General features: G+C 44.9%; 1 protein-coding gene across 1 annotated transcript in view; it reads right to left on the reverse strand.

Moving 5' to 3' along the window:
* The window catches only part of ASPH (aspartate beta-hydroxylase), a 222,555-nt gene that overhangs the window by 6,562 nt on the left and 191,539 nt on the right, over positions 1–24,454 (reverse strand). The window contains exons 22-24 of the mRNA XM_043601141.1: positions 13,378–13,513; positions 7,854–7,945; positions 7,331–7,464 (exon numbers count right to left, since the gene is read on the reverse strand). Of these exons, the coding sequence (XP_043457076.1) occupies positions 7,331–7,464; positions 7,854–7,945; positions 13,378–13,513 (362 nt within the window). The remainder of the gene's footprint in view (positions 1–7,330; positions 7,465–7,853; positions 7,946–13,377; positions 13,514–24,454) is intronic.

A 24,454-nucleotide genomic window follows, 5' to 3' on the forward strand; every position in this document is an offset into this window, starting at 1 on the left:
ACCTGTGTTCTCGTTCTGACTGCTGCTAACTAGCCATGTGATAAAGCACTTCACCAAGGGGCCTCCATTTCCCCATCGGTACAACGACAGAGATGGAAAGATGGCCTCTAAGGCTCCTTTCCACAGGAAAATTCCCTTAATTCTCTGAGCCGAGTTGCTGGTTAAGACTCCGGTCTTCACACTACATTGCACAGGGCACGCTTAAGCTTCCATCTGAGAAATGGAGAAATAGTATTTGCTGCTTTGTTTCAGGTCAACATATCAATTCCAATGAAAGACGGCTGACTTCACAAAGAAGCTCTCTTCCCGACAGATCGTGTGCATATGCACCCCTAGCACATCTCCCAGCCCCTCACAGAAGAGCCCGGCCCGGCTGCCACAGGGCCGCCCTCCCCTCCACACAGGCCCGGGGACTTCCCCTGTCTCTGTGGAAGCTCTGGACCTCCTCCTCTTGGTCCTGGGTCAACCAGCAGCCGAGAAAGCCAAAAGGGGGCCAAGAAAGAGAAAAGGCAGAGGAAGGCAGACTCATAAGACCCCAGATGGGATGCCGCTGCCCCGTCCCCACAGACCTCCAGTTCCAGGGTGGGGGCTCGGGGAGGAAAAGGGGAAATGTGGGAGCGGGGTGTGGAGCTCTCAGCTGTGCTCCTGCCGGTCCTCCCTTCTCCGGGATCGCTCCTGGCCCCACGCCTATCAGATCACAGTCCCCATCTGTATCTGTTCCATCCCTCCACACCCTTGGCCTCCTATCGTGCTCCCCTTTCCTAACTCCTTAAAGCCCCGCCTCCTCCAGGTCACAAGAACCATCTCCAGTGGTAGAGGGGTGCTTGGTCTCACTCCCTGGAAGGTAAGAGACAAAGATCCCCATTTCTACAGCGATCCCACAAGAGGACAGTAAAAGATCAAACACACGGAGTGCTTTTACCACACAGCACTCTGTAAATACAATCCGGACTGCATCTAGGTGGACTGCTTTCACACTCAAAACCACAGAAAGATACACTTTTATTCTTCTCCCATCTCACAGGTGAGGAAATCAAGGCTTAGAGAGATTATGCAAGTTGTCTAAAGATGGAGAGAAAAGCCTTGGAAGACTGGCCCAGGAACCTCCACATCATTTAATATTGCCATAGCGAAATGGATCCCAACCTTCCCATTTCTCGACCATCACTTCAACAAACGAAATGTTTGCGCACGACTCGCACCGCCTGTGCGAATCGCCATTCCCCGTGCAGGGACCGCCGCGTATCTGTGTGTACGAATGCTAACCAGAACAGGGGGTAAGAGACTTCACTGGACGTCTTTAATTCACCAAGTTGCTCAAGGAAGGGAAGAAAGGGGACAAAATGCTACTATTTAGTAACAGATACTCAGGGAACACATCCAGGTTAAATGCCATGTTCGACCTGCAATCCCAGGTGCGCAGGCTCGGGTGGTGACTTATGGATGGGTGAGGTCACGTTACAGTTGGGCTGGAAGACGGTGAAAGAGACTCTGTGAAAGAGAAGAGCTATGATGTCCAAAGGAAAATTCTCAGACTTTAGCTTCCTGGACACTTTGTGAAAAAAGAAATGCTGTCTATGAACAATTCATGGTGACTTTAAAAAATTAAGTCTTTCTCTCACTGTTAACATGTTAGCAGGCTTTCCACATAATCTTCCTAATTAAAAACTTGAGAGATTAATGGAAAGAGTATGCTACAAAAACACTTGAGGTATGCTGTGGTAGAGGGCCATTATTTCCACAGCAGCAGGAAGAGGCATCACAGGACTTCTTGCCAACTCATGTCTTCAGCGTGCCGCTGACGTGACACCCATGCACACTTTCCTGATGATCTGGTGGTCCTGTCCAATATTTTTGGCTGGTAAGTTGCAGGCAACAAGCCTGAGTCTCCAGGAGAGCCACACAGTCACTCTTCTTTCCCGCAGCCTGGTTCCAGCACGTCCTGGAGACTCCGTGGAAAGAATTCCCGTGTGGGATCGTCCGGAGCTCAAACAACTTGGCCGCTCCACGAGAGTAACGATGAGTTCTGCTTGCCAGTGGCACATTCATCCGCCGACTCAAGTTCATTCAGCTTTGGGTGGCGATCCTAAACGAGCTCACTTGACAGACCCCAAAGCAGGGCTTGTCAGGGATGACACAAATGGCCCGGAAATGGAGATTCTCCAGCTCGCTGCTTGGCCGTGAAGACCAGCATTCACACTGATTGCCTTTCAAGTCCAAGATGATCTTAATTTTGTAGCCACCACCAACAAAATCCCAAAAGCCCAGAAATGTGCAGTTAGATGCCGTGGGGTTGAGGCGACACAGACTTTCAAACCAGACTGCTTGAGACCAAACCTTCGTTCTGATATTGTAGCGGGTTGAATGGTGGCCTCCCCCAAAAAGTATGTCCACCTGGAACCTGTGAATGTAAGCTTATTTGGAAAAAGAGTCTTTACGGTTGTAATGAAGTGGAAGATCTTGAGATAAGACCCTCCTGGATTAGGCTGGGCCCTAAATCCAATAGTAAGTGTGTTTATAAAGAGAAGGGGAGAAGATATAGGGGGAAGGTGGTGTTGTGTTGGCAGAGGGAGAGATTGGAGCCATGTGTCTACAAGCCGAGAGATACCAAGGAATGCCAGAAGCTACCACAAGCCGGGAGAAAGGCAGGGCACGGACTCTCCCTCAGAGCCTTTAGAAGAAGCCAACCCTCCTGACACCTGACTTTGGACTTCTGGACTCCAGAGCTACGAGACAATGAATTTTCTGTTGTTTAAAGTCATCCGGTTTGTGGTAATTTGTCATGGCAGCCTCGGGAAGCTGACACAAACATCAGCGTTTACTGAGCTGAGTGACCTTGTGGAAGTTACTTGGCATCTTTACACCTCAGCCTCCCCAGTTACAAAAGAGATTTCAATAATCCCTTAGGATTGTTGCGAGGATTAATTAATAATGTAGCGCCTGTGGCATGCTAAGAACTACTTCGTACAGCAAGCACGCTCTCGATCATTACTGTGTTCCTCCTCCTCCTCCTCATGGACACACACATGCGGTATGGAGAAGCATCTGGACAGTATCTTTGGGTATCAAGATCAAACATAATATTGACTTTTTTCTATTGTGCTTCTCTGTGTTTTACAAATTACGTACAAGGAATGTGCATCATGTATCAGTTTTACAGTCAGAGGGCACTTATTAATGTTAAGTGATCATTTTTATTTGTAACAATAAAAGGCCACGTAGCTGCGAGCTCATCGTCAGATAAAAAGAGCGCGGCTGTTCGTCTCCAGCGACGGAATATTTAAACAAGACGCGTGCTAGCAGGACTCACACAGCGCTGGAGGAACAGCAGTGTGATTATTCATACCTGAGAACTACGATGCACGAATTGCTACGAGTAACCTCCTCTTTTGGGAGTCGAGAGGCTCTGAAAATTGCTTCCTGTTGCCTAGCGCAAGGGAGCCTGATTTCTTGGTCTATGTGTTTCTCTTTCCACACTAATAGTATTTCTACACTAACAGCATGACACTTCCAGGTTTCATATTTCAGTATTTCTGTCTTCAGAGTCTAGAAACTGCCTGTCTCCCATCCAGATACCCAGCTGTTTTCCCTATAGGCATCACACAGTACTTAAATGGCGCCATTTCCCTTATGAAAAACATGAGTTTTGTAACGAAGTACTTGGCCTGACCCAACCGCTCTTGAGTGAAGGCTTACTGAGGATGAGAATGTAACACAACATAAAACTGAAGACAAGGGGCGCAGACAAGGCTGTTGACCAGCCATCATGAGGAGGTGGAAAGGCATCAATGCTGTAGGCTCTTCAGGGAGGAGAGAACAGGAAGCACTTCATCCTCTGCAAAATCGCCTCCCTGACCCAACAACAGGTAGGTGGGTGGGGAGCGCTCTTAATTTTTTTTTTTTAAGTTTATTTATTATTTTGAGAGCGAGAGAGCGAGAGAGCGAGATTCCCAAGCAGGTTCCATGCTGACAGCACAGATCCCAGTGTGCAGCTTGAAGTCACAAACCGTGAGATCATGACCTGAGCTGAAATCAAGAGTCGGACGCGAAACTGACTGAACCACCCAGGCGCCCCAAGGAAAGCACTTTTTACTAATCACTGCAAAATACACCACCTGCAAATTACTGTTTTCAACAGGTACTTACAGTCCGTGGAAATGGAGGGGCGGCCAAGTTAACGTTCTTACTCAAGCTTACCGAGGCCGGTGCAGGAGGGACGCTACTTCCTGTAGGTGAAGACCATTAACCTAATCATGCTTTCAGCTTGAGGGGAGGGCCTGGCAGTCCCTTTCTTTGTCAAGCATGGTCACCAGGCGTTTGCTGGGAGCCTGGCGTGGGGAATGCACTGTGGTTGTGCCGCTGGGGTGGCTCTCCCAGTGCCGCTGCTGCGGTTTGAGCCCTGCTGGGCTTCTTGTTCAAGCTTCCGGCACTCTCTACCTGCTCCCCTTCCTCACTGCCTCACTCTTTCCAGCTGGGCTTCTTGCTGCCTCAGGCCTCGGATGACAAGGATCAGTTCATAGGTGTCTTTCTCCCTACCTGTTCATAAGTGGACTTTTGTTTAGTGATTTTCCCCCCAGAGTATCTATAAGCAGGACAGACAAGAAAATTTAAAAAATAAACAGAAGGCAGGATGGAGGGAGGGAAGTAGATCCAGAGACAGGAATAACAAATGACAAACTTCTAACCACAGGCAGTACTCAGGAAACAGGCCTGGTGCTCTTCCCCGTCTTCACTGCCCACGGTTATTTGGTCTCGTTCCCCGGCATTCTCTCCATTTCCCTGGGTCCCCCATCACATCCTCACCCTGTTTCCCTTTGGTGGAGAGCTTGTGTACACAGAGTCCCCAAAGGCTTGACAAGGTCCATTTCATCTTGGGAGAAACTTCGTCCTGTCCAGCTGTCTCTGATTCTCGTCCTGGTTCTTCCCACCTCTGCCCTTGGCCGCCCCACCTCCCTGGTGGTTCTCTTTCCTCCTTCGGTCTTCTAAATGTGGATGGGTTCATGGAGTCTCAAGTTTCCTCCAGAACCTGCTAAGTCTGCCTCTCCAACCTTTATGGCCAGACATGGCTTCTCTCCCAAGCTCCAGGCATCTCTATCCAGCTGACTCCTGGATGTTTCCATTACTGTCTTCCAGTAGCAACTTAAGTAAAATATATATAAACACTGAACTCATTACCCATTTCCCTGAACTTGCCTCACACCTCCCAAGTTCTCAGTATTCACTAAAGCATCAACAGTCTCCTACAGGCCCAAATGGACACAGGCCGAGGCATCTTGGACTCTCCCTCCCTTACACCACACGCTTGAGTCAACGCGCATAAGATATCCTGTACCTGCCCATTATTCTCCCTTTGCTTCCAGCATCCCGAGTCCAGCTCTTCTTGTGTGGGCCACCATGACAGGGTGCTAACTGTTCTTCCTGCCTTCCCGCATCCTCCCCGCCATGGCTTCCAGAGTAACTTCCTGACAAGAGTCTGATCCCACTATCAAATACTGATCAAAGCCTTCTATAACTGGGCTTCTATTCTGCTTTCATTTTCCAACCATATTCTATGTGTGCTGTTAAAATTTTTAGCCAAGAAGGCCGTTAGACGAGATTGGCTTCCACGCCTTGGCAGCCTACGTAAGCAAACTGAAGTCTAAGCCAGAGTCAATGCACCTGAATCTGAGAAAGTGAAGCAGAAGAGCAACTGATCACAAACAGCCAACCGGGTTTTCCGAAGCAGGGCCAACTGCTTATGCGGTATCTAGTCAAATGCTTCCTTTGCTTGGCTTCAGCATCTTCTCTCTGGAAACCCTGCCCTCCAGCTCCTGCCCTGGGGCACTCCTACCCACCTTTGCTTTGACACTATGCAATGTGAATCGATGTATGCCCAAATGAACTCTCGAAAATTTTAATGTGCATCAGTTTACCTATACTGTTGTATACACTCGTGGTTGCTGACATCACTCCATATTCTCCCTATGTGCCCTCTCTCATTTTTGGCTTCTGTGCCTTCACAGATCCTATTCTTTCAGCCTGAAATGCCTTCCCCCTCCCCCAGCTTTCAATGTCCAAACGCTTTCTGTCTTTAAGAGTCACCACTGTCAAGATTCTCAAAACCCCAGCAGCAAATGAGCTAGGTGCCCATTGTCCCATCTGTAGCATTGTTATCTGTACTGCTCTTATGACTCCGACATTTGAGCCTGTGGTATGTCCCTGACGAAGCACGTCTGGCAGAGGAAAGCCCTATCTGAACCTCCCACAGCACTCCGTGTCGCTACGCCACGTGCAGGACAGGCAGGTCTCTGCCAACAACCAAACGAACAACTCAAACTACCTCCCGAATAGGAGGTACCTCCCCGCCCCATCGGACCTCTACTGAGGACCCTGAGAAATGACTAAGAAGATAGCAACCTGGTTTCTGCCCTCCAGGAGCTTCTAGCTCACAGAGATTAGGCTAACATACGCCAACTGATAAAAAGCAATGGGAGATACAGAACAGGATTACTGAGAATCTATACTATATACGCACTCAGAAGTCAGAAGAGAGGCTCCTTTGTATGAAACGACATTGGATCTTAGCAATAGGCTTATTTTGGATGAGTGTAAAGAAGGGCATTCTCGGTGGCCGGAGCAATAGGATTAGGACGGCAAAAGGCAAGGGCAGAAGGGCCTAACATTCATCACATCCCACTCATGTTAGGACGTGGGCTCAGTGCCTTGTATGTATTATTTCATTTGATCCTACAATAATCCTGCAGAGCAGACAGCATCATTGCCAATTTCGTAAGTGAGGAGGCTGAGGTTCGAAGGGATTAAGGAATGGGCCCAGGTTACACAGGATTAGGTGGCAGAGCTGGGGTTTGAAAAAGGCAGCCTGGGATTTGAAACACACAGCCTGTTTCTGTTGCCCCATGCTGCCTCCCCTAGAGCAACACACGTAAGTATCACTGGGCATTTTCTTCAGGAAGGGGGACCCTCTGCATCGATGAATAATTCAAGTTGTAGAGCAATAAACACAATGTGTAATCTGTATAGGGCTCAGCACAAGATGGTTGGTCCTGAGTGCAAGTCTGTCCATCTAGAAAGAGAAGCGAGAAGGCTCTTCACTGAGATGACAGTGGTGTGGGGAGAAATGATTAGGGAGGGCGGCCCTAGACCCGAGGAGTCTCTCCAGACTCACGGAAAGCACAAGGAAGGGACACAGACTAGAGTGTGGATTAGTATCACCCACTCCAGCCTACTTTAGTTACAGAGGAAGAGAAATAACCCAACTGAACACAGACTGGTTGTAAGGAACACCCCTCTTCAGAGGTGACACGAGAGGAAACGATGGCAGGAGACATACTTGCTCTCGTTGGCACATCGGATCTTGCAGCCTTCCTTGGGAATCACCAAGCCCAGGTGCATTCGGAGCCGGCAGTTGGTGGGGCCCGTGTGCGGCCACACGTGGGTTCCCGGGTGCATGACGGAATACTTGATCTGCGCAGAAAAAGTAACACGCCGGTCATCCATGCGTCGAGGGGTGGAGGAAGTGCTACATTAAAGTGACCGCAGAAAATTACTTGGGAAAGTAATTACTTCTTCCAAGAAGGAATTACTTGGGAAGACTGAGAATGTATATTCTCATCTAGTCTCTTTGTGAAGGAACTGAAGATAAGGACTCTCATTTTCCACGAAGCGATAAACACTGAACATCTTCCACCCTCAGCTCTGCCATCGACCACACGGAATGGCGTTTTGTTAAAGAGAGAAGAAAAAAAGAGGCCTTTGTTTGGCCCCAAGCAATAACTGTCGCTTTATAAACATTAGCATTCCTTTATTCCTAATAACTGTGTTCTTCGGGTCACCAAAGACACGCTAGGTACTACCTGTCCTCTTCGGCATCCTGTTGTCTCGGGGAATTTATCGAGTAGAGAACAGGTTTTAGGAGCTCCTTTACAGGCATTTTCATTTTTTCTTCCTAGAAGAAGAAATGGTACAACCATCGTTAGAAACAAATCACAGTAAAATTTTAGCTCATCCTGTTTTGCCCATGGGCAATCTGTATCGTCACCCTCACTGGGAATGAGGAGGCTGAGCAAACACAAGAAGACAAAGCATAAAGTGTCTTCCACCAGCAGACGAGCAGAGCAATGACCAGAAATCTCCACTCAGCGTTGGACGACTTGACTAAGGATGTCTAATGGACAAGGTGAGTGCCGAATCCTATTTTTCTCCCGGTGACAGGCAGAATAATGTCCCCCTCCCAAGGGTGTCCATGTTGCAAGCAGGAACCTATGAATATGTTATGTTACATGGCAAGGGGAATAAAAGTTGCAGAAGACATTGAGATTTCTAATCAGCCGACCTGAAAATAAAGAGATTGTCCTGGATAAAGTGGATGGGTGTCATGTCATCAAAGAGTCCTTCAGTCCATCAAAGAGGGAGGCAGAATAGTGTCTGAGTGATACAGAAGGAGAAAGACTTGACCGGCCACTGCTGGCTTTGAGGATGGACAGCAACCTCAAGTCAAGGAATGTGGGTAGACTCCAGGAGCTGGAGCCTCCAGAGGGAATATGGCCCTGAGGACACTCTGATTTTAGCCCAGGGAGACCACTGTAGACCTCCAGACCTGTGAAGATAATACATTTGTGTCATTTGAAAGCCACTAAATTTGTGGTAATTTGTTACAGCAGTCACAGGAGACTCCCTAAGGAAAAAACCAGCTTATGTTTCTAACCTAAAAATGCATTCCTGGGACTATAGCAAAGAGTTACCTGAACATTTTTCATGGGAATTCAATGTCATTTTCATTGTACAGATCATTCTTCATACGTTGATAAAGAAGAGGATGTAAATGAAGAGGGGAAGGCGTCTCTGAGAGATGATGTTTTTCTATAAGTGACAGTGTCAGGAGCACAGATTTTGGGACATAGTCTTAAGCATCCTGAACTATATAAATTTCTTCACCATTGACAAAATAACTGTGTTTTAGAAAAGACGTGCTCAGAAATGTACACGGCATTATTTGCTCTCGTGGAGAAAAATGATGGATTTTTTTTTTTTTTTTTTACAGATAGAAAAACTATAATTCCCTATTCAAGAGTCCTACAAGGGACTGCTACATCTAAAAGCTGAGTTTAACTTTATTTAATTTTTAGTTGTGTCCCAGGATAATCATATACCAAGAATAAAATGAGTTACAAGGAATGCAACTTAAAGGTATTCTCCTTGGGGTGCCTGGGTGGCTCAGTTGGTTAAACATCTGACTCTTGAATTTTGCTCAGGTTATGATCTTAGAGTTCTGTGAGTTCGAGCCCCACATTGGGCTCTGTGCTGACAGTGTGGAGCCTGATCGGGATTCTATCTCCCTCTCTCTGCTCCACCCCTGCTCTCTCTCTCTCAAAAATAAATAAATAAACTTAAGAAAAAAGTGTTTTCTTCAAATGGACCCCAATGTTCTAGAAAACAGTGTCTATATGTACAGTAGCTTTTCCTAAGTAATCTTTTTGCCCCTTGAGTAAAGTATTAGTTGTTATTTTTAGTGATTAATGGAGTTGAATGATAAATGCCAGTTTGATCAAACAGATTCCTATATCATGTCATCATAAAGCATTTTTATATTCTCCATGTAGTAGATGCTTGGCATTCGTGGATTTCCATCGGCAGCTTTAAGTATTCACACGTGATGGTGAGAATTTAGGAATGCAACCACAGTTCCATGGTGCTCACGGTGGGCCAGGAACCACCTGACATACTTAAAAGGACTCATCTGATGCCTACAACTCCTGGAGAGGGAGGTGCCGTCAGAGCTGTGTTTTAGAGAAGAGGAACTGAGGCACAGAGAGGTGACACAGCAGGAATTCAGCCAAACTGGACCCAGAGTCCATGTTCTTAACCATGACCCAAGTAATCATGACCTAAGACCGCCCCTCCCTTACTGTTATTATTATATAACATATGGTTATTAGGTAATAAAAAAGTAGTGCCACTCTCACTTAGTGGATAATTGTGTACCAGATCTTTCGAGAGCACTCACTGATTCTAGTAACAACCCCATACTTGAGGCACGGTTCTCATTGTCCTTTTTCGGATGAGGATCTGAGGCTCAGAGATTCAGGAACATGTTTGCATCACGCAACTAACGAATGGTGCAGCCAGGCCTCCAGTTTGGGGTTGCTGGTCTCCAAAACCTCTGCTTTCAGCATAATTTACAACTCGGTCACATCACGGGTTAGAAAGCAGCTGTGAAAAGCAGCTCCCTCCGCTGAGGAGAAGACTGTCCAGTGGCGGGATTCAGTGTGGCCTTACTGCTGTCTGATTATTTCTCACCGAGTTTAAACTAACTCTGAAGAAGCGATGGACTTGGGAGAAGATGGCCCTAGAAGGAGTTTTATCAATGCAGATTTGAAAGAATCAGTTGGATATTTCATTTACATGTGAAAATACTTTATAAGAAATATTCACGGAGGTGGGATGTTTAAAGGTCTTGGGTTTTGTCTTTCTTAAGTTTCAAGGCTCTGCTGGGATAACAACAGGTTCGTCTTGCACGACGAATCTGACCAAGTGTCAGCAGCTCCCTAGAACACCGTGTTGAGAAGGACTCTGAGGTTCAGCTCGAGCTTATCCAGAAAGGCTACTGAGACTGGTTAGCACTGTCTCCTATGGGCTCGGGAAGAAAAAGTGCACACATACTGTGTATTTGCCAACTACATATTTTACTGTTCACTGCTGGTGATGATTGATAAGTACGAGCAAAAGAAACATTCCATGACATTCACTTAGCAATCTGAAAACACATTTTTAGGGAAAAAAAACCCCATTATTTACATTTGTTGATTCTTTTCCTCCAAGTCCAAACAGTTGTCCCTTTAAATTTTTTTTTTGATGTTTATTATATTTGAGAGAGAGAGACAGAGAGCAAGCAAGGGAGGCGCAGAGAGGGAGGGAGACACAGAATCCGAAGCAGGCTCCAGGTTCCGAACTGTCAGCACAGGGCCCGACGCGGGGCTTGAACCCACAGACCGCGAGATCATGACCTGAGCCAAAGTCGGTCGTTCAACCGACTGAGCCGCCCAGGCGCCCCAACAGTTGTCTCTTTAAAAAGGAATAAATATTCTTCAGCCTTGATGATGTTACCTGGAGACCCACCACAAGACCCAGTACGATTTGGAGAAAAATGGGATTTCCAGCCATAGCTTTATGGCCTTCAACCAGCTAGCAGCATCCTCTCCTGACTAGACTAGATGACCACTAAGTCAACTAATTCAGATACTCAGCAGCCTCTTTGTGTGGACCTGAGCTCTCAGTGTGGCTGAGACCGCCCTGCTGCCTCTCTTCCTCATATCTCCCTCCCCCCCCCACCCCCCCCCCCCACGATTCTCTCTCCAGTTTCTGCGCCACAGGGCCTGAGAGGGCACCTGGCTTCAAGGATTCCACCCTGTGTCTGTGCAAGCTATGGTACTAGTTGTCTTCGAAATTCTTTAAACTGTGAATGTGTTCACAGAAACTGGCTCCTGGATTCCTCCCAGAATCCTGGAACCCCAAACGAAAGGCCACAAAAAACCTTAACAAAACTTCCTAAAAGAGGAACCATGTGACTTCTATTCTCTTAGGACGCACACACACAAAAATACAATTAGAAATTAATTTCTGTGTAATTAACTGCAACTAACTGGAAAACACATACTTATGATATCCACCGCCCCGCCCCCCGGCCCCCCCCCCCCCCCCCAATACACACACGGGTCAACTATTTGGAGTCAAAATGGAAATCAAGCTAGAAATGCAGTCACTCTCTGGAATTAAACAAGTGAAAAATATCACATATTACAGCTTAAGGAATACATTTTGTCACAATTAAATTTTTTTTAAATGCGAAAATTTAAGTCAAAATATTGCCTTCAACCAAATCTTGTCACCATTATTTTTTTCTTGCTCCCTAAAACACTTATTTATTTATTTGTTTGTTTGTTTGTTTGTTTATTATTTTTTAAGTAGGCTCCACACCCAACGTGGGGCTTGAACTCACAATCCTGAGACCAAGAGTTGCATGCTCCAGTGACTGAACGAGCCTGGCACCCCGCTTGATAGCTTCTATCTGCCTATAATGCCCCGTCGATTTCAACTTTATCAAAGCACCTGTTTATAGCAGAGACTGTGGTTCTGGAAATTACTGCCAGGAGGCGTGCTGTTCTAGGAGGGCATAAGGACGCTGGTGCAAAAGCGTATTAATGCCACCGAGGCATCAGATGAACTGGTGAATGCTTAAGGCCAACACAATTCATGCATTCTAGTGAGTTGCCAGCAGACGGATTTAGCATGTTGTTCACATAGTGACCCTGTCACTCCCTTAAAAAAAAAACCTTGTTGGCAAGAAAGCTGACAGTCTCTAACAATCATGTGATCTCTCTTCTGAGAGACTGTCTTTGAAAATGTTACTGAAGTAGCTCTTCTCTTCTGTGCAAACCATTCCGAGAGCACAAGGGAGGAAAATGTGCTTACTTGTCCTTCAATGTAAGCCCCACCGCCTGTCCTCTCGATTTATTTGGTGCAGCGGACTCTTCACCACGGATCTGTTTCTGGATGGCTGTTAACCCAGGTTGACTTGATTTCTCAAGAAGAGAAGTGGAAAGAGCCTTACACATAAAATCCAATGCTCCTCATTTACAGGACAGATTGATATATTCACTCACTGAACACACACATATTGGAGTCCCGTGTATGTGCCCGAGCCCGGGTTCAGCCCAAGGAATGTTCGGTGGAATGTGAACCACTTCCTATTCTTGAGGAGCACAGACACTAGTCATTATCTCCTGTCACTCTGTCACACCTGTCACTCTGGACTGTTATCATCTCCGACCCATGGTGACTCCATCTTGGCACGCGACATCATCTCTGTGCTACAGGGCAAATGAGGCTCAGGGTAGGTCCTTTCTAAGATAGTAATTAGCACATGGTAGACTTTCAGTTAAGCCTACACAACAGGGCTAGTCTTTGTAACATATCATTTTTTAAAAATGTTTATTGATGTTGGAGAGAGAGAGAGAGAGAGAGTGAGCAGCAGTGGGGCAGAGAGAGAAGGTCTGGGACAGGGGATCTGAAGCAGCCTCTGTGCTGACAGCAGAGAGCCTGATGTGGGGGCTCGAACTCATGAACCATGAGATCATGAGCTGAACCGAAGTCAGAGGCTTAACATACGAAACCACCCAGGTGCCCCTGTAACATGTCATTTAATGGGAAAGACTAGATGAATCAAAATGCTATTTATATATTTATCCAAATACACATGTGAACACACACACACACACACACACACACACACACACACACCAGTAAATGTTCACATGTAGTTTAAAGAAACAATGATGGGTTTAGCTAACGTATTTTTTCATCTAGAAGTCAGGAGCTCACCTTGCTGCCACAGCGTAAACTGACTCCAGTCACCTTTCTCCCTCAGGTTTTCATCCTCAGGCAGGAAGAGGCCTTTGGCTTTGTCCATCACTGCAAGGCCTTCATCGCGGATTAACTTCCAGTTTCTTTCTAAAGACTAGAAGGAAGATTCTGGTGTTACTGGACCGAAAACATCCCTGGGAGTCATTATAATGACTCTCAGCTTTTTGTTTGTTTATCTGATTCATACAGTAACGAAATTTGTGCTCTCAACTACTTGCTTATTTCAATTTCCTCTGGGACTTCCTGTCAAGGGCTTAAAAGAAGCCCTATCATTTTGAGAACTGAATGCCTTTGCAGCATAAAAATTTCAATAACCCCTCAGACAACAGTCCCCTCCAAAACGTAAGTGTCTCGTTTTGTTTTTTTAAGATCGGAAGCGAACAAGACCATTGCTCTTGCCGATCCTGGCACATGTGACCCTGCATGTCACACCCCGGCGTCCAAAGTGGGTTGCAAATCACAGAGTTCATCTTCCAACAGAGGTCCTCGGGAAGATGCCATTCAACACGGTGAACGTTAATCACATTTTTTAAAAAAAATTTTTTTTCAACGTTTTTTTATTTATTTTTGGGACAGAGAGAGACAGAGCATGAATGGGGGAGGGGCAGAGAGAGAGGGAGACACAGAATCGGAAACAGGCTCCAGGCTCCGAGCCATCAGCCCAGAGCCCGACGCGGGGCTCGAACTCACGGACCGCGAGATCGTGACCTGGCTGAAGTCGGACGCTTAACCGACTGCGCCACCCAGGCGCCCCATATTTTAAAGACATTGGAAACGTGTCCACTGGGACTTTTGATGAATTACAGAGTGAACAGCAAAACAAAGCAAATAAATGCCCCCGTGTTTAGAATTCAGCCAAACAAACCTATTTCTTTGACTTCTTATTTATAAGGGTGGTTAGCCCTGGTCAGAAAGTGGGCTTAGGACCAGCACAGCCTGGAGTGGCCAGGCAGATGCTGGCAGACCGGCAGAAGGAGCATTCTGGAGCTCTCGCCTCCTGGTAATCCTCACTACCACGCTGCGATGTTGACGAGGGCAGGACAGAGGGCAAAGCAGGCCGGAGTGAGCAGGTGGACTGGCAGACGAGAACTACCCTCAGAAGAAAGAACAAAACCTGCTTTCCTACTGTACAATGAGACTAATCGTACAGCTAAACCAGGGTTTTGAAATGTTAACAATGCCCAACATTTCTAGGTTAAAAGGAGGTGGATGGAATAGTTGAATATATGGGTACATGGATAGAGAGGAACACAGTACCTGATTTCAACAAGGATCAGGGCTCAAGAGCATGGAACCAGAACTAGTAAGTTACAAACAAAGAGAAAAAAAATTTTTTTTAATTTTTTTAATGTTTATTTATTTTTGAGACAGAGAGAGACAGAGCATGAATGGGGGAGGGTCAGAGAGTGGGAGACACAGACTCTGAAACAGGCTCCAGGCTCTGAGCTGTCAGCACAGAGCCCGACGCGGGGCTCGAACTCACAGACCGCAAGATCATGACCTAAGCCGAAGTCGGACGCCTAACCGACTGAGCCACCCAGGCGCCCCACAAAGAGAAAAATTTTGGCACACAAAAAATGGAAACAACAGTTAGTGCTCCCCGAAAAGGGATTAAGGTACCTTGTAAAACATGGTTCTCTGTCTTTTGAATCAAGCGAAACTGGTTGACCGATTCTTGGACAGAGCAAGGCATGAGATAATGTGTGAAGTGTTTTTACCAACCCGTGCTTTATGAATTCATGATTCAATGTAGGAAGAAAGATAAGGAGTCAGGAAGGCTGCAAAGGCAGAGGGCCCTGAGAGACGGGTGCCCTCAGAGATTTGTATGAAAACGTGGCGTGAACTTCGGCCAAACACTTGTTATATCACGTGACATTAAGATATTCTAGGGCAAGACCCAGATTTTAAGATTACTGATTTCCTACTTTTTTTTCCCCCTCCATTTCTTTGAGTCTACTGGCTTATTTCTTTTTTAAAAGCCAGCTTTATTGAGGTATGACTGACACATAAAATTGTAGGATACTTAAAAGCGTACATTGTGGTGATCTGATGTAAAAATACATTGTGAAAGGATTTCTTCCACCTGGTTAATCAACACATTCATCACCTCACAAATTTATCTTTTATTTTTTAACTTTTAAATTTTTTGCTGAGAACATTTAAGTTCTACCCTCTTAACACATTTTAATTAGACAATACAGTGTAATCAACTACAGTCACCATGTTAATTAGATCCTCAGACCTTATTCATCTTATGGATGAAAGTTGATACCCTTTACCAACCTCTCCCTATTTCCTTCACGCCCCCCCACCCCCCGCCCCACGCCACCCTAGCCCCTGGCAACCACTTTCTACTCTCCTTGTCTAGGAGTTTGACTTTTTCTTTTTTAAAATTTAGGTCCCACATGTAAGTGATACCCTACATTATTTGTCTTTCTCTGTCTGGCTTATCTCACTTAGCATAATGCCCTCAAGGTCCATCCATGTTGTTGCCAACGGCAGGATTTCCTTCCTTCTTACGCTGAATAATATTCCAGTGTGTGTGTGTACATGTGTGTTTATGTGTACATATATCACATGTTCTTTATCCATCCGTTGATGGACACTGTGGTTGTTTCTCTGTTTTGGTTATGGTGGATAATGGTGCAACGAACATGAGAATGCAAAAATCTCTTCAATATCTCACTTTGGATATATACCCAGAAGTAGGATGGCCAGGTCATATGGTGGTTCTATTTTTGATTTTTTGAGGAACCTCCATATTGTTTTCCACGGTGGCTACACCAATTTACCCATTTTACGCTGCTATTTCTGTGAGACCCACCTATTGATTTGTGTCAAAATCCAAAGCTGTAGCTACCATCACACGGATTCACGCTGGTGCTGTTCATCAGTAATTCCAACGCTACTTCATCCCAAGTAGGTGATTCATAAATAGCAAGTCAAAGACAGAATTCCAATAAAAAGATACTCAAAAGCCCCCACTTTGGCATGATGGTCGTTTTCAAGAATCCCAAGATTATGGAAAAGAAAAAAAAATGCTCCCCATATATTCACATCTTCTTAAATGGACCAATCGCCAACACTCCTTGTGGCTATTGGAATTTGCTCGAGTTGATGGATAATTCGGTTAGACTCGTGTTAAACTAGCACGCATATGAGGGGAGAATGACCTTTCTGACACATGAAATTACTTTTCAGATGAGGTTACGGGAGCCTTACGCAGCAGGCTCTTCCCTTTTTCCCTCCTGGTATTTTAGAAGTTTCCTTCATTTCTTCTGAAAGCTGATGTTAGGGAAATCTTTGCAAACAGCTTATCTTTAGTTACTAAAACAAGGCCCTGAAGCCCTAAGGAGAATGTTAAAGGGAAAGCATCACTACACACAACTATTTTTTATTTATTTTTTATTTTTGTACTAAACAAAAATTTTAAAATTTTACTTACAATCTGGCTGCCTTTTACCAAAGTAATGAGTGTACTTGTTTTTTTGTTTTTTTCAACTTTGGAAAGATACGGCACGGTCTCTTTTATCGGTGTCAGGGAGAAATTAGGGATGGGACGTGGGAATTTTATTTTTAGGCACAAACCGAGGAACCACAATGTATAAAATTCACATGATTACAGGGGACTAAACACCAAACCTAATTACGCAGCGTGTGTGTGTGTGTGTGTGTGTGTGTGTGTGTGTATGACAAAGAGAGAGAGAGAGAGAAAGGATATGAATTTCTCTATAGCAATACCACTCAGATGTCCAACAGGAACTTGAAGGCTCACACAGACCAGGCCATGCCTACCTTTTTAAAGGACTCATCTAAAATATTACTTCTTTGACCCTAAATACACCCATTTCACAAAACCGAGAAAAGACACTGACAGGGTTGATACTTGCGTTGGTTGCCGAGAAGATAACAGCTTGTAATTCACGTTCCTTCTTGTGGCAACAGAGACGAGAGAGCACACAGATCGGATTGTTGTTACAACGCTACGTGGCTTCATAAACCCATCGCGGGCACGTGACTTTTGCTAAACCTCACTTACATTTGGCAGTCAAGTCATCTCGACGTGGCGTCCCCAGCTTCGAGCCTCATTAATCCCAGGACACACTACAGTTCTCCTGTTTCTCCTGAATCCAACCCCCACCCCCAAGCAGTTCAGGGCATGTTCCTCATGTCCCAGATATTCTGCTCATTCACCTGGATGGTATGCTTTTCTCCTCAACATCAAATTAGGTTAGGTCCATTTTTATTTTTATTTATTTTTAAAATTTTATGAAAACATTCTGCTTTAATGTTTATTTATTTTTGAGAGAGAGAGAGAGCGTGAGCAGGGGAGAGGCAGGGGGAGGGAGACACAATCTGCACCAGGCTCCAGGCTCTGAGCTGTCAGCACAGACCAAGAGATCATAACCTGAGCTGAAGTTGGATGCTTAACTGACTGAGCCACCCAGGTGCCTCAGATGAAGTCCGTTTTTAAAGTCTTTTCCCAAAACAGATTTCTTGTACAACGTCTTTAAAGAAGCAAACTAAAGCCAAACTGATTCTTCTAGTTAAATAGTTAAATTTCTCTCCATATTTTTATTCTTTTTTTTAATTTTTTTTTTCAACGTTTATTTATTTTTGGGACAGAGAGAGACAGAGCATGAACGGGGGAGGGGCAGAGAGAGAGGGAGACACAGATTCCGAAACAGGCTCCAGGCTCTGAGCCATCAGCCCTGAGCCCGACGCGGGGCTCGAACTCACAGAGCGCGAGATCGTGACCTGGCTGAAGTCGGACGCCCAACCGACTGCGCCACCCAGGCGCCCCAATCCATATTTTTATTCTTAAAAACACACATTTACGGGGCACCTGGGTGGCTCAGTCAGTTAAATGTCTGAGTTTGGCTCAGGTCATGATCTCATGGTTCGTGGGTTCGAGTTCCACGTGGGGCTCTTTGTTGTCAGCATAGAGTCTGCTTCAGATCCTCTGTCCGCCCCCGCCCCCCCACCTGGTCTTCCCCTACTTGCACTCTCTGTCTCTTAAAAATAAATAAACATTAAAAAAAATTAAAAGAATAAAATTAAACATTTTTAAAAGTCAAATAGTACTACGGGTCTTACAATACAAGCAACAGTCTCTCACTCAATTCTTCCCCCATCCTGAGTCCAACCCCAGTTAATTCCTTTGAACGCTTCTATTAGGAAAAGTAACAAGTTAACAATCCAATGTCTTCTTTTCCCTCTTCCCCATCTTGCAATACAGTTAATTTCACGAGTCTTTCGTACATCTGCGTAAATTCATCTTAAGGTTTTATACTGTTATCACAATGAGGGATCATTCACCCCTGAGTAGTACTGTAGTGACTACACTTCATTCCACGTTTTTCCCCCTTTCCTTTGGCTTCATTCTGTCATGCACTTAGAGAATTCTATAGCACTAAAAGGGTGATAGAAAATCTCTTGATACTGTTCTACCCTTTGCCAAACACGTCATATAAGCCACTCCTTTCTTCCTCTCTTTTTCTGAGGATAACGGTGCAGTAGCCATCAGCCTTGCTTTGATCTGGACTGGCTGTTGTCTGGGCCTGCAGGGCAAGCATCAGCAGGGAACTTCGTCTGGCTCCTGCCAGGTACTGGCCTTCCTAATTATTGCATTCTAGTTGTTCCCAAGAACGCAGGGTACGGCGCCGGTAAAACTAAACTTCTGAAAATATCTGAAGCTATATTTACATCTGATTGAAGGCGGGGCAGTGCCCCAAACTCTAGGCAGTAAATACTTTCTCCTGAGAATTCTGAAAGCAATGCTACATTATATTATAATTTGGTGTTGCTGTTGCGAAATCTGAACTTTTAGGTGCCTTTTTTTTTTTTTGGTCCCTCAGAAAACTTTAAAGGAAGTCAGTACAGAATAGTAGGTATGGAGCTAGACTGCCTGCTTTGGAAGTCTGACTCTCCCGCTTACCAGCCATGTGATACTGAGCAATTTCCTTGTCCACCGTGCCTTGAGAGTGAAATATTCCTACTTCCCTCAAGAGTCTCTAAATTAAATGCGCTGAAAGTATCATTGCCTAAGTACAGCAATGACAATGAGGATTTTAAAATCTTCTCTTTGTTTCCAGCTTCTGGAAATTTCCTGGAACTATGCCTTAGTTAAGTGCTGGTCATTTACCTGTCCCTTCAATATGGAAACTCACATTTTTCAGTTGTATTTCTTTGATAATTTCTTCTCCATTCCTTCCCTATTCTTTCTGGAACTTCTTTGGTTTGTTAAATTGAGCTTCTAGTTTTCCTAACTTCCCTATTTTCCTTTTTTTAAAAAAAAGTTTTTTTAATGTTTGTTTATTTTTGAGACAGAAAGACAGAGCACCAGCCGGGGAGGGGCAGGGAGAGAGGGAGAATCTGAAGCAGGCTCCAGGCTCTGAGCTGTCAGCACAGAGCGCGACGTGGGGCTTGAACTCACACGCCGAGATCATAACCTGAGCTGAAGTTGGACGCTTAACTGACTGGGCCACGCAGCCGCCCCTAACTTCCCTATTTTCAATTTGTTTTTTGTTTTCCCTTCTGGGAGGTTTTCTTGACTTAGCTTCCAGTACTGTTATGAAATTCCTACTTTTGCAAATCATATTCCATACGTTTCCGAGACAGCACTATCTGGTCTTGTTTCCTTTCCACAGTATCCTACCTATTCTTTTTTCCAGTCCCTCACAGCTCTGAGGGTCTTACAGATATTATTTGTGTTGGCATCTGCTTCCCGCATTTTCCGTTTCCCCTGAGCTACAGCACTCCTTCTGTTTGTTCTTTATCTTCTTTCACACTGGGTGTCCTGCAGGAACTGAGACAATGATCGGGAGGTGTGAAAGGGGAGGGTCTAGGGTTGGCAGGCCTCAGGCTGGGTGGGTGGTTGGGGGCATCATCAAGCCAGTTTTTTTCACTGAGCATCTGAAACGAAGGCAGAGAGAGGCCTGTTCTTGGAGGCCATGCAATTGCCGTAGTAGCAGCTACCTTCGATTCCTTCTCTTTGGAAGCCCCTCTGCCATCACTTGGGTTTCAGCTTTCTTGGGCTCGCCAAGTCAGATACTTCTCTCTTACATTTTCAGAAGACAAACAAAAAAACATGCTGACGTTGTTCATCTGTTATTGTCTCTCTCCTGCTTTTTTTTTAAAGTCATTTAAAAAAATTATTTTATTATCATTTAAGAGATTTCATGTGGGAAGTATTAAATGTATCGCTCAGTTCTGCATAATCTTTCTTCACTCATATATTCTACAGATCTCTAAATGTGGATTGTTATTTATTTACCTTCTTTTCTCATAGGCTAGAAGGGACTTGTGATACATAATCTGACCTTCCAGTAAAACTCAGAAACAAAATCTTATTAGCCTGCAAAACCCTTTATTAGTCCCCGGAATGCCTCTTCAAAACCTCACCAAACTCAAAGTGATGACATTTCACAGGACAGAGACAGGCAGTAGAGAGAAGAAAAAAAATTTCTCAACATCATATTTCACATTTTATTTTTTTTTTTTAGTTTTTTTTTTTCAACGTTTATTTATTTTTTGGGACAGAGAGAGACAGAGCATGAACGGGGGAGGGGCAGAGAGAGAGGGAGACACAGAATCGGAAACAGGCTCCAGGCTCTGAGCCACCAGCCCAGAGCCCGACGCGGGGCTCGAACTCACGGACCGCGAGATCGTGACCTGGCTGAAGTCGGACGCTTAACCGACTGCGCCACCCAGGCGCCCCAATATTTCACATTTTAAACCCAACTCTGCTACTCCACATATTGATTGATTGTCACCCTAATTTCTTTTCACCTCTTGGGTGGTGAACGCCCAATTCCACGATGTGGTCAGATGATGACAGAATCGATTATGATGCTTGAAGTCTGACATAAGATCACCTTAATTTCGTCTTAATCAAGCAGCATTCACCTAACTGAGCTTTAAATATTTTTTTTTTCTATGTAGGAAAATAGAACTGCTCAGAGAAATGTTTTTGCTAAGGCAGTAAGTAAACACTGCAGATTGCTAAGTAAGGAGACTTTCTTCACTAATGGTATTAGCTTGCGTAGGCTGCCGTAGCATATAAATACCGCAGATCGAGTTAAACAATAGAAAGCTATTGTGTCACAGCTCTGGAGGCTGGAAGTCCAGGGTCAAGGTGTCGCAGGGTTGGTTTCTTTTGCACTCTCCCTCCCTGGCTTGTAGAAGGCCATCTTCTAGCTGTGTCCTTACCTGGTTTTTCATCTATGTGTGCCCACATCCCTCTACATGTCCAAATTTCCCATTCTCGTAAGGACGCTAGGCATACTGGATTACAGCCCACCCCAATGGCTTCATTTTAACTTAGCTACCTCTTTAATGACCCTGTCTCTAAATACAGTCCCATTCTGAGATACTGGGGATCAGGGCTTGAATTTGGCGGAACACCGTCAACACAGAACGCGAATGTACATCCAAGTTAGAACTAGTTCCAACTAAGAGAGCAAATAACAGATGGAAGGGGATGAGGAATAAACTCACATCAACGTGGAAAACTACATTTATAGGAACGAAATAAAACATAGTCATGAAAAAGGCAGGAAAAGCAACGCTTTCAACATGTGGACAAGACAACACAAGAACTCTTAGAGCTCAGAGTAACATAAAAAAGATTAGGTAAGTAACTGTATGATTAGTTATTAGGAAAAAGGGAAGTGGCAAACGCAGAGAGAGGCAACTGAGAAGTCCCAGAGATATGTACGTGCCTTGTAAGGTTCTGACTCTAAATTCAGAGATGGCATGTGCCCAATGACTATGCTAGGCAGAGTGTGTGCATTGTTAACAACAGGACCTTAGAACAATATGTACCAAATGTTATCTAATGGGCTATGAACATGTTATAGTTAATCATTTGGGGAATTGCACATCTAATTTTTGGGGAGATAAAATTCAGCTTGAGTCCTAGCCCAAACATGTCTATACGTTACACCATGATCATGAAACAACGGGTAGCATATCCTAGATAAGACATGAGTAGTGGACTTTGCCTTAGAGAGAACAGCCCAGGGTGGAGGGCATCTCTCTGAGCACTGAGCTGAAGTTACGCAATCGCAGAAAATGGCACAGTGAGTATAATGTTCTCACAGCAAACTGCCTTTACGAGAATTTTAATAAAATCTCTGGGGAAATTAGTAGCGTTTAAAAAAGCAATCTCTTGCTGGAACGAATGCATTTTAATCAGATTTCCTATTTTTCAAGTTTGAACAGAAAGATAACAGGAAGTATCTGACATTTCTTATTGTGGCAATAAATGAGGACCAACTGAATGCGAAAAGCAAAGGCTATTTATTCACAGCATGCCATAGCAAGGGAGTCGGCCCCATCACTTGTTGTGGAAGAGAAGCAGGAAAGCTTAAAGGTAAAAAAAAGAAAGGAAAGGTTCCGGGGTACCCTGAGCGTAGGCTGCTGGAAGGTAACTAGAAGTGGGCATCCGATGTGATTGGTTAGGAGGGCATTTCTGGTTTTCTTGCGTTGGTTCTAAGTTGGAGGCAGGGATAAACATTAAGGCGGCTGTCAGTTATTAATCAAGTCCTGGCCACTTGGGGCCAATTGTTACAGAAGTTATTCTTTAGATTCCTGGATTGTCACTAGAGATTGTTATCTGGCTACTCTGGCTTCCTGCAAGTCTGATTTACAGCAGGCTGGCTTCCTGGGTTATTTATTACAGAAAAGGGAGTGGTTTCCTAGGCAGTTTGCTGCAGGTTGTGGGTCAAGGGTCTAGTTTTACGTATGGTCTGGATGCCGTCTGTACATTCAGTCGCTCGTTATCCTTACTGAAGAAAAACGGCAAGATGAGGCACCCAGCACGGGGCAAGAGAAGTCTTGGAGAATGGGATTTGGCTCTTTCTAGAAAGTGGCTGAGAAAGGGTGTCCACTACTGGGATAAAGGAGAAAAGACAGTCCAGGTTACCAGGGGAAACATTCAGCCTGAGGGCTTCAGGGAGCAAATGAGATGCATATTCCTCATATCATAGGCCAGACTGGCAGGCACTGGGCCAACATTTTTAGAGGAAATTAAAAGGGGACACAGGGACCATCTCCCTTTCCTGTTCCGTCTACAGGGAACAGTGCACTGAGCTATGCCCTAGACAAGCAAAACCCCCCAAGTCCCTAATATCAAGAGACTAAGAGTGTGACAGGAAAATATCGAGGGGCTAGGATTCTGATGGGGAGGCTTTCTGTGCATATACACAATAAATCACTTATCTAACAGATAAACAGATATCTATAATATGTATGGACATACGTATATGTAAGACATTGACCTGTGTGTGGATGCGTACTAAGACACAGATCATGACCAACAGGATTCAAAATTTTGGCACAGCAAATAGAGTACCATCCTACAGATACAGTTCACAATTTTTCTGAAATATTAAACACTGCACTGTGAGTTCCCAAAGAGAGTCACAGATAAAGACCATTTTTAGACATTTTTTTTCACTGACAAATACTGAAAACATGCCGATTCCATCTGGAGAAGGAAAACAACCTTTCGGTTTGAAATAATTGAGAGAATGTAAAATATTTTATTCTTTCGCTGTGTTGCCAAAATCGTCATCATACGCCAGTCTAGAAGCTCAGCAGAGTGCTGACTCTTGTTAAGGGCTCCTGTGCAAACACACACAGGCACACCCAGCATGGAGGGTCTTCACTGGACTGTGTTTTGTTTTGTTTCATTTTTTTTTAATGTTTATTTATTATTGAGAGACAGAGAGAGACAGAGCATGAGCAGGGGAGAGGGAGACACAGAATCCGAAGCAGGCTCCAGGCTCTGAGCTGTCAGCACAGAGCCCAACGTGGGGCCCGAACTCATGGACCACGAGATCATGACCTGAGCCAAAGTGGGACACTTAACCGACGGAGCCACCCAGGCACCCCATGTTTTCATTTTTGAGCCTCATTAAAACCTTGCAGAAGAGAAACTGATGTAATTATTTTGAATTTAGAGATTAAGAAACTGAGGCTCAGAGAGTGAAATGACCCTCCTGAGGGGTCAGAGCTGAGAAGAAAACTA

Source organism: Prionailurus bengalensis, chromosome F2 (assembly GCF_016509475.1).
Source record: "Prionailurus bengalensis isolate Pbe53 chromosome F2, Fcat_Pben_1.1_paternal_pri, whole genome shotgun sequence".
Lineage (NCBI taxonomy): Eukaryota > Metazoa > Chordata > Mammalia > Carnivora > Felidae > Prionailurus > Prionailurus bengalensis.